This window comes from Aedes aegypti, chromosome 2, assembly GCF_002204515.2.
Source record: "Aedes aegypti strain LVP_AGWG chromosome 2, AaegL5.0 Primary Assembly, whole genome shotgun sequence".
In the NCBI taxonomy this organism is placed as follows: Eukaryota; Metazoa; Arthropoda; class Insecta; order Diptera; family Culicidae; genus Aedes; species Aedes aegypti.
This window is the reverse complement of record NC_035108.1, coordinates 196,842,915-196,855,055: the sequence shown is the minus strand read 5'-3', so window position 1 is coordinate 196,855,055 and position 12,141 is coordinate 196,842,915. Positions and strand designations below refer to the sequence as shown.

Here is a 12,141-nt window from a genome sequence, read left to right as displayed (position 1 = left end):
TGAATCCAAAAGAGCGAGAACCTTGATGTTTAAATGTATGACAATCCAGCTTTATTGCATGTGAGAAGTTCTTGGTGATATTCTCACAACGGCCATTCAGAATGGTTCGACGGATGTAGATAAAAGATCATTATGATAAAATTAACGCGACGACATGTTAGTAAACTCAAAACGATTATTATATTTGCAACTGTTAATTTAAATAGTTAAGCTAAGGGTCGGTTATTGCATATAACTTTATAGATAAGCAGCAGTAAAGCACGAACGCGAATCCATCCCATCTTCAAATGCACAACACTTCATTCTGGAATTTTAGAACGTCCATGTTGTAACTTGTTCACACAAGAAATCTGCCTCGACCGAGTTGGCAGAACGCGCCCATACCCTTTTCAAAGGACAGGGAACTAATACCATGATACCTTCATTACAAATACAAAAGCTACTTCTATGTTATTTCCACTACTACGCTCACGATAATTATGTTATGATCGTTAGAATAAAAACGATAGAGGTTACTACTACATAACAGAAATACTACCCAAAGAACGCTATTGTCGCCAGTGTTGGTGTGATAAATGCAAAGTAGTGCAAAAATGCGTAGAGGATTAAATAAGTTATTAATTGCAGCATTTTGTTCAACAATATTATATTATATTATGAAAGATATTTCAAAATGAAACATTTCAGTAACAGCAGTGCCATCAGTTGTCTAATTATTATACATATATCAGTAACATTACTAAACTATCTCTAACACCGCTACAACCTACCTTACTAAATAACGCAATACTGTAAAATGCCGTAATTCAGAAAATTTTGGAATATTTCTCCAAAATCGTAAATTATTGTTAATGACAATTTTAATTGGAATTATTATGCATTACCAGCATATACAAATAGCGGTATGGACAAATTTCAAAATGTTGGACCAAATATGCGGATTTAGGCGATGCGCTGAATTACGGCACCTTACGGTATTACTAAGGTAATAATTACTACATTGTTAGTAAACCTAACATAAATGTCTATTTTCAATGACCTGTGAGACGCAGAGACCACCCGCACCCACTCTTGCGCCTCGTGGTCTACTGAAAAAGATTTATGTATATTGAACTAACACTACTATTAGAAATAGTGCTACTGATGAAGGTGATCGTTGGTTTCCCAGTCTTGTTAGTGATTTGAGTGTTAGTAGAGACTGGTAGTGAGCCCTGCCGGTCCCTCCAGCATTACGCGTAGTTATCTGGTGTTAGATCATGCGACAGTAACTAAACTCATGCTGAAGGTGTGATAAATCAAGTGTAAAATATATTTAAGCATTGAAACACATGTCATTATTTAATTTAAAACTATTAGACTAGCTTACATTTTATAAGTTATAATTACGATTATTTTCGCGATCAATATATTAGTATTAGTATATTTCACAATATCAACAATATGCAATCACTTGATAAATCACCGTCAATCCCATCACCTAAGGGCAGGGTATTTTATACTATGATATTTGGTTCAAAACTTGCTACAAAATCAAACTATTAATAAAATTGACCCTTAAAAGTATTTTTAAAATTATTTGAAACTTTTGAAAACAGTTCTGAACCAGGGCCAACATAGCACTGAAGAACTGAAAAGTAGATTGAAAAGTTCATCCATGTTCGTTCAGTCGAAATGTGCGAAATTTTATGTTTGCCTTATTTATTGATTTTTCGCGGTTCAGATATGTTGAAAATCGGAACAAATACTGTTGTGCTTTTCTATTTTGAAATCCGGAACCAACATCAAATTCAAAACAATGAATGCATGAATAAAAAATATCACATATATGGTTTACCCGTTTTGGTGACCAAATAGAAGTGCTTTGGAGCTCCCCTGTCAACGATGGCTCATCAATTGGCGAGCTTGTTCCATGCTTCTTTTCACATCTTTATCGTATAAATGGCATATATGTTGCATTTATACACTTGTTCATTAACCTTTCAGTCGTCGCGCGAATTTTTGTAACGCGAGTAGTCGCGCGTTGTACTTTGTACAACACCTCTGGTTTTGCGAATATCTTAGGAGCCTGAGCACTTAGAAAGATAGCGCCTTCGGCAAAATTGTTCGGTTGCTCAAGGACTATCATTATTTTAGGCGCTAGTGAGCATGAAACTTCTGTTTTACAGATCCCCAGATCCTGACCACTTAGAAAGATGGCATTTTCTGCAAAGTTGTCGGTATTTCAATGAATATCATTGTCCGAGCTAGTTGATTCAAAATTTTGCCACTAGGCGGCGCTTGTGAGCATAAAATATTTGTTTTGCAAATATCTCAGAAGCCTAACCACTTAGAAAATGGCGTCTTCAGCAGAGTTGAAATTGAGGAAATGAGTTTTCACTATGGAATGATAAGTTTATACATACAATACAATACTAGCGTGTTTTGAACATTTCTGGAAATGTCTTTATAGTAATTTCCATAGAAACCTACAATTGTCTTTAGACCACCTTTAAATCACCACCGAAAAATCTGAAAATTTCACAGAACACTATTTTATGATAAGGATACGGTAAGGAACATATGGAAGATTGAATTTTCAAACATTTTTAAATTTTGAATCGCCCTAATATCACACTAACATTCCTTCCCTTCCCTGATGACCGTAAGGATGTGGCCGGCACCGTTATTAATTTTGTAATATTTAGAATTCTCGAAATTATACATTGGAGATGGTAAGCTACTCCCAAGCTTCATCTGTTGATTCCTTGTGCAATTTCGATTATTCCGGTCAACCATGGAGTAGCAACTACGAATTGTGCGGTCATCAATGCTCAATGCTCAAAACAATATTCAAAATCGATCGAAACTATACAATTTTGAAATTTTGGTGCTGGAACCCAGTATTGTAAAGATTAAGACCAATGATTTTATCGCATCCGATACTTGTACCGTATACCCCCGTTTATTTGAACGGTACCTCATGCAAACCATCGGGGTTCATTTTTAATTTGAACATCTAGTCATCCTAGGAACGTGTATGTGGTTACCTCTTTTACTGTTTTGTTTTGATTCTGCGTTTCGTTCCACAGCGTTCCATTCCACTTTACTCCGTTCCATGAGCTTAATGACGTTTGAACCATTTTTAATTTGAACGATGTGGAATTTAGCGGGGTACAAATTAAAAAGTGTTCAGATTAAATGTGGTCACACCAACGGGGGTACCCGGTAATAAGAAGTGATCAATATTAAAATATTCGAAAATCATGCCACGCTACAAGAGAGGGTGGGGCGTGATTAAACCTAGTTTGATTATTATTTTTTGATATGAAATAATGTTCGCATCTTGAATTTTCCCATGCTTGCATCCATGAATTGTTTCAGGGATTCCTCTAGGACTTCCTTAAAGGTATTTTTAGGAATCACATCAGAAACGCTACCAAGCATTCATTCAACTATTTCTCCAAGAATTTTACTGTAGAGATTTTTCAACTAATTGAATTATGGATTATTTCAAGAATTCCACCAGAGATTCTCCCTCGCAATTGCATAAGGAATTCCTCCAGGAGTTTGTCTCAAAGAATTCTACCAAGGGCTTCACCAGAAAGTCGACCTACAAGAATTGCTTCAAAAGTTTCACCAGGGATTTTTTTAGGTTCTACCGGGGGCTCATACAGGAGTTGCATAATATATTCCTCCATAAATACTAGCAGAGATAGGTGCTTTAAAGATTCTCCAGAAATCGAATCAGGTATTTATCCAGAAAACGTAAAGGCATTTTTCCAAGAAATCGTTTAATAACGCTACCAGGGATTACTTCGAAAATTGCAAAACAAATTCATCCAGGATTTCCAAAAGAAATTTTTAGAAGAATTCCTCCAGGTTGCATCCAGGAACTCTTCCGAAATTCTGTTATGGTTTCTACCAGGAATTCCATCAGGGATTCCTGTACAAATCCATCCAAGGAATGATTCTGGCTTTCTTCCGGGAATTCTTCCAGATATGAAATTCATTCAGAGATTTTTCAGGCATTCTTCAAAGATTTCTTCCTCAAGAACTTTTTCTAGAAATTTCTTCTAGGTATCCAAGAAATTTTAGAGAAATTCCTTCTTCAAGTATTCAGCCATAAAATTTACACAAGTTCTCTCAGGGATTCAGATATTCCTTCAAGAAACTTTGAGAAGATTCTTCCATTTATTGCCTCTGAGATTTCTTCATGTTCTTCTTCTTGGCATTACGTCCTCACTGGGGCAGAGTCTGCTTCTCAGCTAGTGTTCTTATGAGTACTTCCACAGTTATTTCCTGAGAGCTTTCTTTGCCTAAGTTGCCATTTTTGCATTCGTATATCGTGTTGCATGTACGATTATGCCCAGGGAAGTCAATGAAATTTCCATTACGAAAAGATCCTGGACCGGCCGGGAATCGAACCCATACACCTTCAGCATGGCTTTCCTTTGTAGCCGTAGACTCTAACCACTCGGCTAAGGAAAGCCCCTTCATGTAAACATCCAATATTTTTTACAGGTATTTTCTCACGGATATTACCAGAAATGTTGTTTTGAGATCCTTTTTTATATCCTGTTTGGATTTCACTAGGAATTCTTTCAGAGATTCATTTCGAAATTTCTTCACAAAGTCCTCAGACAATTCTTCTAATGATTCCTCAAAGAATTCTTCTTAAAATCGTTCTGGAATGGCTGTGGATATTCTGGCAGAGATTTTTCAAAATTTTTCTCCAAAAGCTTCTTTGATTAACTTCTTTTTAAATCTTCCAGAATCTGCTCCCTGGATTTCTCCAGAATTTTCTCCAAAGGTTATTCAGTTATTGTTATAGTAATAGAAATTTCTAAAGTGATTGCTTCTGTAGCAGTATTAACAGTTGGTATATTTCGTATTAAATCATCGTATCTGCCACGCGATATACGAATGCAAAATTATCATCTTTTTCAATGAAAGATCTCAGTTAAAAGTGCTCAATATTGTACAGTTATTTATAGAAAATAATGCCTACTGGCAACATTACCCTCTCGCATAAAGGATCACCTCGAACGTTCACACAGAAGGATAAGCGGAACCATTTTCTCGGACCCCACTCAGTGAAAAGAAACATCCCACATTTACAAGAAGCATTCCACCTCCCCCAACCCCGCTACCCACTCACTAACCTTTGATTTGATCTGCGACAACGACATTCCCGTGCCCGTAGACGTCAGAATTCCATCCCAGCTGCCGGTTGTTACGCTTTTCGCATTTTGCTGCCGCTGCCCGTCTTCAACTGACCCGTACTCGTAATACCTCTTGGTGGGTTGCTCAATCGGGTGCGTCTCCAACGGTTTCTCGTTGTCAGACTGATTGACATTATCACTAGCCTTTTGCGGGCATCCTCCAACGGATAAATTGGGGCGGGCGCAAGGAACTCTATCCACTAAGACCCGTTTCTGTTGATGAGGCGGTGGGCGACAACAAGGCCGAACATATTTGGAGCCTGGTTGTTTCTCCTGCTGACCCGGATTGGACAATGTTTTACCTTTTACTGTAGAAGAAACCAAGTGAAACAAGTGAACAGAAAATCAAGTGGTACATATGACGCCAAAGTCCTGTTACCCAACCATAATTTTCAAACCGTTGTTATTATATTTAACTTATGTTATTATACCAAAACTTTGAAAGCATAAATCTCGCGAAAGAAGCATCAAACTACAGTGCAATTTCTATTTTAGCTTTGTGCACTAGCAGAAAGCTTAAAATAAGAAGAATGACTTTGTGCGTTCATTATTTCAGCAGATTAGTGCCTTTGAAATCTCGAGTAGGGGCACGAGTCAGCCCTTGTGCCTGCCATGTTTGGATTCCGAGATGTGTCACCTTAAGTGTTTCCAGCAAAACTGAGCTATCTCTTGTCCTTCCACCAAATTTGAAAATACTGACCACGATTGGTGGCACCCTTTGCTTCCTCACCTCAATTGCTATGTTTATTGATTGAATTTATGGTTGCTCTAGGTACAATTTTTGACCTACCTTTCCAAACTGATCCCTTCGAATCAACACCAATAGGCACAGGATTATTGATTGACTGCTTTTCGCCTCCGAACGGTTCTGGCTGTTGGGCAGTTTTTCGGGATGCCGGATATCGTTTCCCCTTGTTGACGGCGGCGGTCGTTATCAGTCTTTGGTTCACAGAACCCGATTCAACACGTTGTTGCCTTCGGACCGAAGGATGCGCCTCGTTTTGGGGAGGCATATTTTGCAAATATTCTTCACATTTTCGCACATAGTTTTGATTCATTATAAAACTTCACGGTCACCGGTTTTTGTAACGTTTTTTGTGCTCTCCTTTTCCGATCCACTGAATTGCACAAATTTAGATTTATGACCCGGTTTCGTTAGAATTCGCGCCAATAATAGGGCCCTGAAAAAAAGGGTTCACCTTTTTGTGCGGATGCCCGGATTTATTTGATTACGGGTTCCGAGCCAGCCCAGGAAAGAAGGTAAAATTGTGATTGCGGTGACTCGTAATGATGAAATTATGCGGAATCAAGGTCCATAATGGTTTCTTTCAACCCACGCGCGCAACTTTTTGTGTCTTGTGCCCTTTGGTACGTTTTCGTCTCCTTGAAGGAAAAAAGTCCCCGGAGACGTGTCAAAGGATGATTTATTCGATAGGACACGTGGGAATCGAGGAAGACTGTAAACGGCACCGCACTTGGGAACTGTTTGGACGAGTTGGTATTTTGTTGCACTAGAAAGCACAGAAAGACCCCGATTGTCAAGATTGATCGGAATAAACAAAGTTGGTTGTTGATCTACTGACTCAAATGGATTGTTATTTACTGGCTACTGGGATTGAAAGAGATCTAATTATGTAGATAATAACAGTGGTCCTCAACCTGACTGTTCATTTGGGTCACCTTATTCTTCTTAAAACAATGTGCGGGCCTCAAAGCAAGAAGTAATAATTCTACTGAAAATATACAATACTGGACAGAAAAAAGTACGCATTGGCCGTTTTTCCATACAACATGGCTTAGTTTGGAGTATAAGTCTCTAAGGGTCCGATTGTTTTGAACTTTTTACCGCAGCTCATGAATTTTATTCAACTGAAAAACTGCAAAATTTGCGACACAAAAGTGTTGAAAAATTATCATTTAGCGAAAAATGGCACAAATTAATACTGAAAATATTTCAAAATCAAACAGTTTTACTGAAAAATGTTATTCTACTATAGAAGAAGGTATTGACCGTGATTTTTTTTATATTATATTGTTCTGGCTATAACGGTCATGCGATTGAAAAGTAAAGGAAGTCATTCAAAGCTTTGAGCCAACCCTTCTCCAGTAGAAAAGTTAGGTAATACATGATGCTTCGATGATCACTGACTATACAATGGCTTGCTCTATTTTCACCACCTAATCAAATTTCAATTTTGTCGCTCCCTAGCGACGCCTATCCACATATTCAGTTTCATCATTTGCAAAAATGTTCTATAGACTCCTTTTATCTTTGAGACGCATGACCGTTATAACCAGTAGCGTAGCTAGGGGGTGCGGTGGGTGTGGTCCGCACCGGTCCCCGAGTTCTCTGAGCACCATGACGCTTTTTTTTTCAAAATTTTTGTTTCCCCAATTATGAATTTCAATTATGTAAGCAATTAATCTACGAAATCTTACAGAACTTCCTCAAGATCTCTGGAGTTCTTTCAAAGAACTTTGTGAAATTTCATCATGGGTTACTTTCAAACTTAATCAAGTTTCAGATGTTACTTTGGGATTTCCTTCTAAAATATCTTCACCAATAATTTCCAATTTTTTTTCTGGGGATATTCCTAGCAAATATTTGGGGGGAATTGAAGCCATATTTGGGGGGAATTGAAGCCATCTTTGGAAAAAAATTTAAGAACTTCTGGAATAATTCCTGAAGGAATCTTTGGAACAATCTCTGGAGTAATTCTTGAATGAATTCTCCTGTTGAAATCTAAACGATAATTTTGAAGGAAACTTTAACTCCTGGAGTACTAATAATTTACTTGAAGAAAATCTGAAAGAATCTTTGAAGTAATTCATGCCGAAAACTTTAAGGTAATTTCTACGGTTATCATTAAGAAATTCTATATTGAATTTTTGAAGGTATCTAAAACGGAATTCTTAGAAAGTTCGTAAAAATCACAAAATAATTTCCTGAAACAATCTTTGGAGTTTGTTTTGTAAATTACTTGAAGCAAAATTTGGACAAATTCATTGTTTTTTTTTTATTCAGAAATTCAAAATCAATCTCCTCTCAAAATTTGATAAATGTTTAAGTTTCCCTAGAATACCCAATTAAAGTTGTATATAAATCTTTCCTTTCCAGAGCTACTTTGCCAGCTAATATTTCCACTCCAATGGCAAGTCACTGGATGGTCTCTCAATGATTTTCTAGTAAACTAATGTATTTCCGAACATGTATAAAGAAAAGAAGGACTGTAGGCTCATACATTGACTTTTTTTGGCATAAAACGACTTCAATAACATATTGACACAAGTTGCATCACTTTAGTCATAATTCTACAAAAGCAATTTGGTCATTCGTTTATTTCAACAGTCGATTTTACATCAATTTTACATTGAGACGGCGTTCACCTTAATTTTGAGGGCCCCTAAATGGAACTCTGCACCGGGCCCCAAAAATCCTAGCTACGATACTGGCTACAGCCATAATAAAGTAATATGTTATTGTACTATTCAATGTTTAAATGACATCAACAGAGCTGAGAAGACTACAGAAAATTTACGTTTTAGCGTTTGTCGAGATAAATCCAGGTTTTCAAAAGCGCTAATGGCTGCCGCAAACAGGCTCGTGTTCTGGTAGGGAGTAGTCGAATTGAAGTTTGGCTTGAGTCGTTTTCTATTGAACGGATTCAAGCCAAACGTCAAATCATTTGATCCCTATCAAAAAGCGAGTTTGCGGTAGCCATTAGCGCTCGTAAAAAGCTGGATGGAAATCGAATAAAGGCGCAACTCGGTTGAAAACACGATGGCATATTGTTAGCCGAGGTTCGTTCACCGAAATGCTATCCTTAACACCGTATTGTTCTGCAGTGCCACTGGTCAAACATTTATTCCTATTGACTTCAAAAAAGCGGGACAATCGATCCTATCCTTTAGCGTATCTGCAACGGATCACGTCATAGTAGCCGGTACAAAACGTATGTACGGCCAGATGAACAGATTCAATCACATTTGAATCGTTTTGATATTACGGATGCCGAAGCGCTGAGGAATGATCGAGTGTAGATCGGACCAGCAAGTAGTACAACATTACGGACCTCCGATTGGGATACCCTGCAATAGGGTGATTGATTTTATGATCGGCCACCGATAGATCAGTACAGATAACGTCAGTTTGCACTCTTTTGGTCAAACTGTCGGCAACATCTACAAAATTGTGTATCTTAGCAAATTGCACAATTATGCATAAGTGCAAATTGCTCCAACAAAGAAGATCACGATGGTGTTACACGGGGTTTTCAACCGCACTATTTTTCTTAGATTCTACATGTCGAAGTATGGAAAAAAAAAAACCGAAGCCTTTCTGGTGATGGAGCAGTGGATTAGGCACGAGGGCTTTGAAAGGGACATTTTTTACGAATTTAATAGTGAATATTAAGATCATTGAAAATTTGATAAACATATTTTTTTCAGTATTCATTGTGATTATAATGAACAGAATTGGCATCATTGATTAAAATGTATATGTATTATGTCAAAGGCGTAACCAGGATGGGTTTTCTTGGCATGTTTTTCCAATAAAGTCAAATAAATTTAGTGTCAGTATTTAATGCACTTTTTGAATTTCTCATATCATCCATGGAATCGGAGATAGGTAGAGTGATTTTTCAGTTTGCAGTCAGAAAGAGTTTGTAAAGGGGATAGATATGAATCGTGCTGATCTGAAATACTAACCTCCGATGTTATTGATGGTACCTGTTTCCAGATTGCAATTGCAAACAAAATATGCTGGGACATGATACTTTACGAAAACGCGATGGGAATCCCTGTTGTAGGTGTTTTCGTTTAGCTCTCTATTAGCCATGCTCCAATCTGTCAGCCTATTGTATAATACTTTGTATCGATGCTACCAATCTACTCGAATCGCGAGTAAGCTAGTGAGAAGGTTGTAGGCTACACAAGAATGTTTTACCATATTCAAGATGTTGCACATAGAATCCCTAAAATGATGTAACACTCTTTTTACGAGGCTAGCTATAGGAGATCGCTTAGATCACTTCTAGTCCAACCACCGAATCGTTCAGATCAGCCACGAAATTGTCCAATTTTAATCTGTAGTGTTGTAGAATAAATGTATAGTCTGTAGTTTGAATAAATCGTTAAGGTACCGCGGGGCAAGTGGGAACGAAAAAAACGATTGTTCAAACAAATTGTTCAATAAAATTTTCAAATGTCAATATTTTTCATATCCAACAACACAATCACGTATTGGCAACATATTTGCTGGTGTGTGCATGAAACTAATCGAATAATTTACAAAATTGTGAAAACCTTGGAAGAAACTATTAGAATGAGCCATTGGACGCAGTTACCTCGCTAAACGGGGCAAGTGAGACACATCCAGTTTCATGCGTCAATCCACATCAGTAAGTCAACCATTACAATAATAGGATTGATAGGTCAAAGATTTTAATTTTAAGTACATATTTGATGTACATAAGGGATCAACCATAAATTACGTTACGTTTTAGGAAGAAACCCTTTATTTAATAGTATGTCACCTCACATTTAATATTAACTGAAAATTCCTCAATAAAAGCGTAAAGAGGAATTAAACAAAAAATGTTCAAAATATATCATTTATAAGATTGTAATTAAAATGTAGAACATAAACAATCAATAATTGACGAAATTAAAAATATGTTTTGTTATTATTTATATGCATGGCAGAAAACCACCTTCAAATACTTAAAATTATAGCATACTGATGGAAATTTGATTTTAAACACATTTATTTTTTGCGAGTCAATGCAAGACGAGAAATGTGTCACAATGTATCATGCAAGTTGAAAATGGCGCTGAACTGACAACTGTTACACGAACCACAAGGTAATAAAAATAACAATATGTTTAGTACTAAATACATTCCTTGTCATTGTATCTTCAACTTTCTAGAAGAATACCCCCATGAAAAACTTTTCCTAGTTGAGCTATGACGAAACGCCCCACTTACCCCGGATTCTCACTTGCTCCGGGGTACCTTAATTGTAGTGTGTAATAAATGTTGAGTTAGTGCATTAAAGTGTTTTAAAGTACAAATCGCGTAATTACCTGTGTTGGAGTGCCAAGAATATACTTGCCTGATTCGGGGACACCTACAAACCAACCCTGAGAACTACAGACTCCGGATATCCTCAATCCTACCTGGAACAAAATCTAGACGATCAACGGACTCTCTGGTTGAACACTTGGTAAGGGCCACAACACCTGTTATGAAGAAATCTGTAGGTCAGGGGTTGTCAAAACACTTTTTCTCATGCTTTACCGACTAAGCTAGACGGGCAATTAGGGTGAAGCTCTATTGTATTTTGAAAAGTCCTGAAAAGTGATGAGATAAGGACTGTTCATTTTATAAAGTGGACACTTTGTTTATGCTATATCTTTTTTATTTATTGATAAAATCGTAATCGGTTTTCTGTGTATCGTTGACCTATTATTCTAAAATGCTACAAAAAATATAATCTTTGAAAATGCTTTTGGTTGAAGAGCTAAATAGTTTTTCCAAAAACTTTAAAAAAATATGTCCGTCAAAGTTTAACATTATTTTTCGCTAAACAAAAATCCTTATTTTTATGAACAAATTGTATGTTTGTATCCTTTACTATTCTACTAAAGGTAAAGCTTTAAAAATATCAATTATATTCCATCATTCTATGACATTAGGTAACTTTAGTGATTTACCCATTTATGGCCAAAGTTGCTGATACACCATCCTTTCACTCCCAGCGAAAGAGAACAGTAAAAAGCGTGTTCAAAACTAGTTTGGATTACTAAAAAACTATATTAGTATAAACGAAAGCTAAATCGTGAGATTAAACCACAGTCTTAAGTATAAATTTTACTGTTTATGGTAGTTTTACTAAAAAGTCTCATACTTCTAAAATCATGTACGCATATTTATCGA

The 12,141-nt window shown here is 36.8% G+C and overlaps 2 protein-coding genes across 4 annotated transcripts in view; one reads left to right on the top strand and one right to left on the bottom strand.

Moving 5' to 3' along the window:
* LOC5578848 overlaps positions 1-6,828 on the bottom strand; it is a 245,337-nt gene extending 238,509 nt beyond the window's left edge. For both annotated transcript variants that reach the window (XR_002500246.1, XM_021843615.1), the window contains exons 1-2: positions 5,992-6,828; positions 5,142-5,509 (exon numbers count right to left, since the gene is read on the bottom strand). Coding sequence is in view for 1 of the 2 variants with exons in the window: in XM_021843615.1 (XP_021699307.1) it covers positions 5,142-5,509; positions 5,992-6,259 (636 nt within the window). In the remaining variant the exon portion in view is untranslated. The remainder of the gene's footprint in view (positions 1-5,141; positions 5,510-5,991) is intronic.
* LOC5575494 (glucose transporter type 1) overlaps positions 1-12,141 on the top strand; it is an 816,694-nt gene that overhangs the window by 423,997 nt on the left and 380,556 nt on the right. The window lies entirely within an intron of this gene.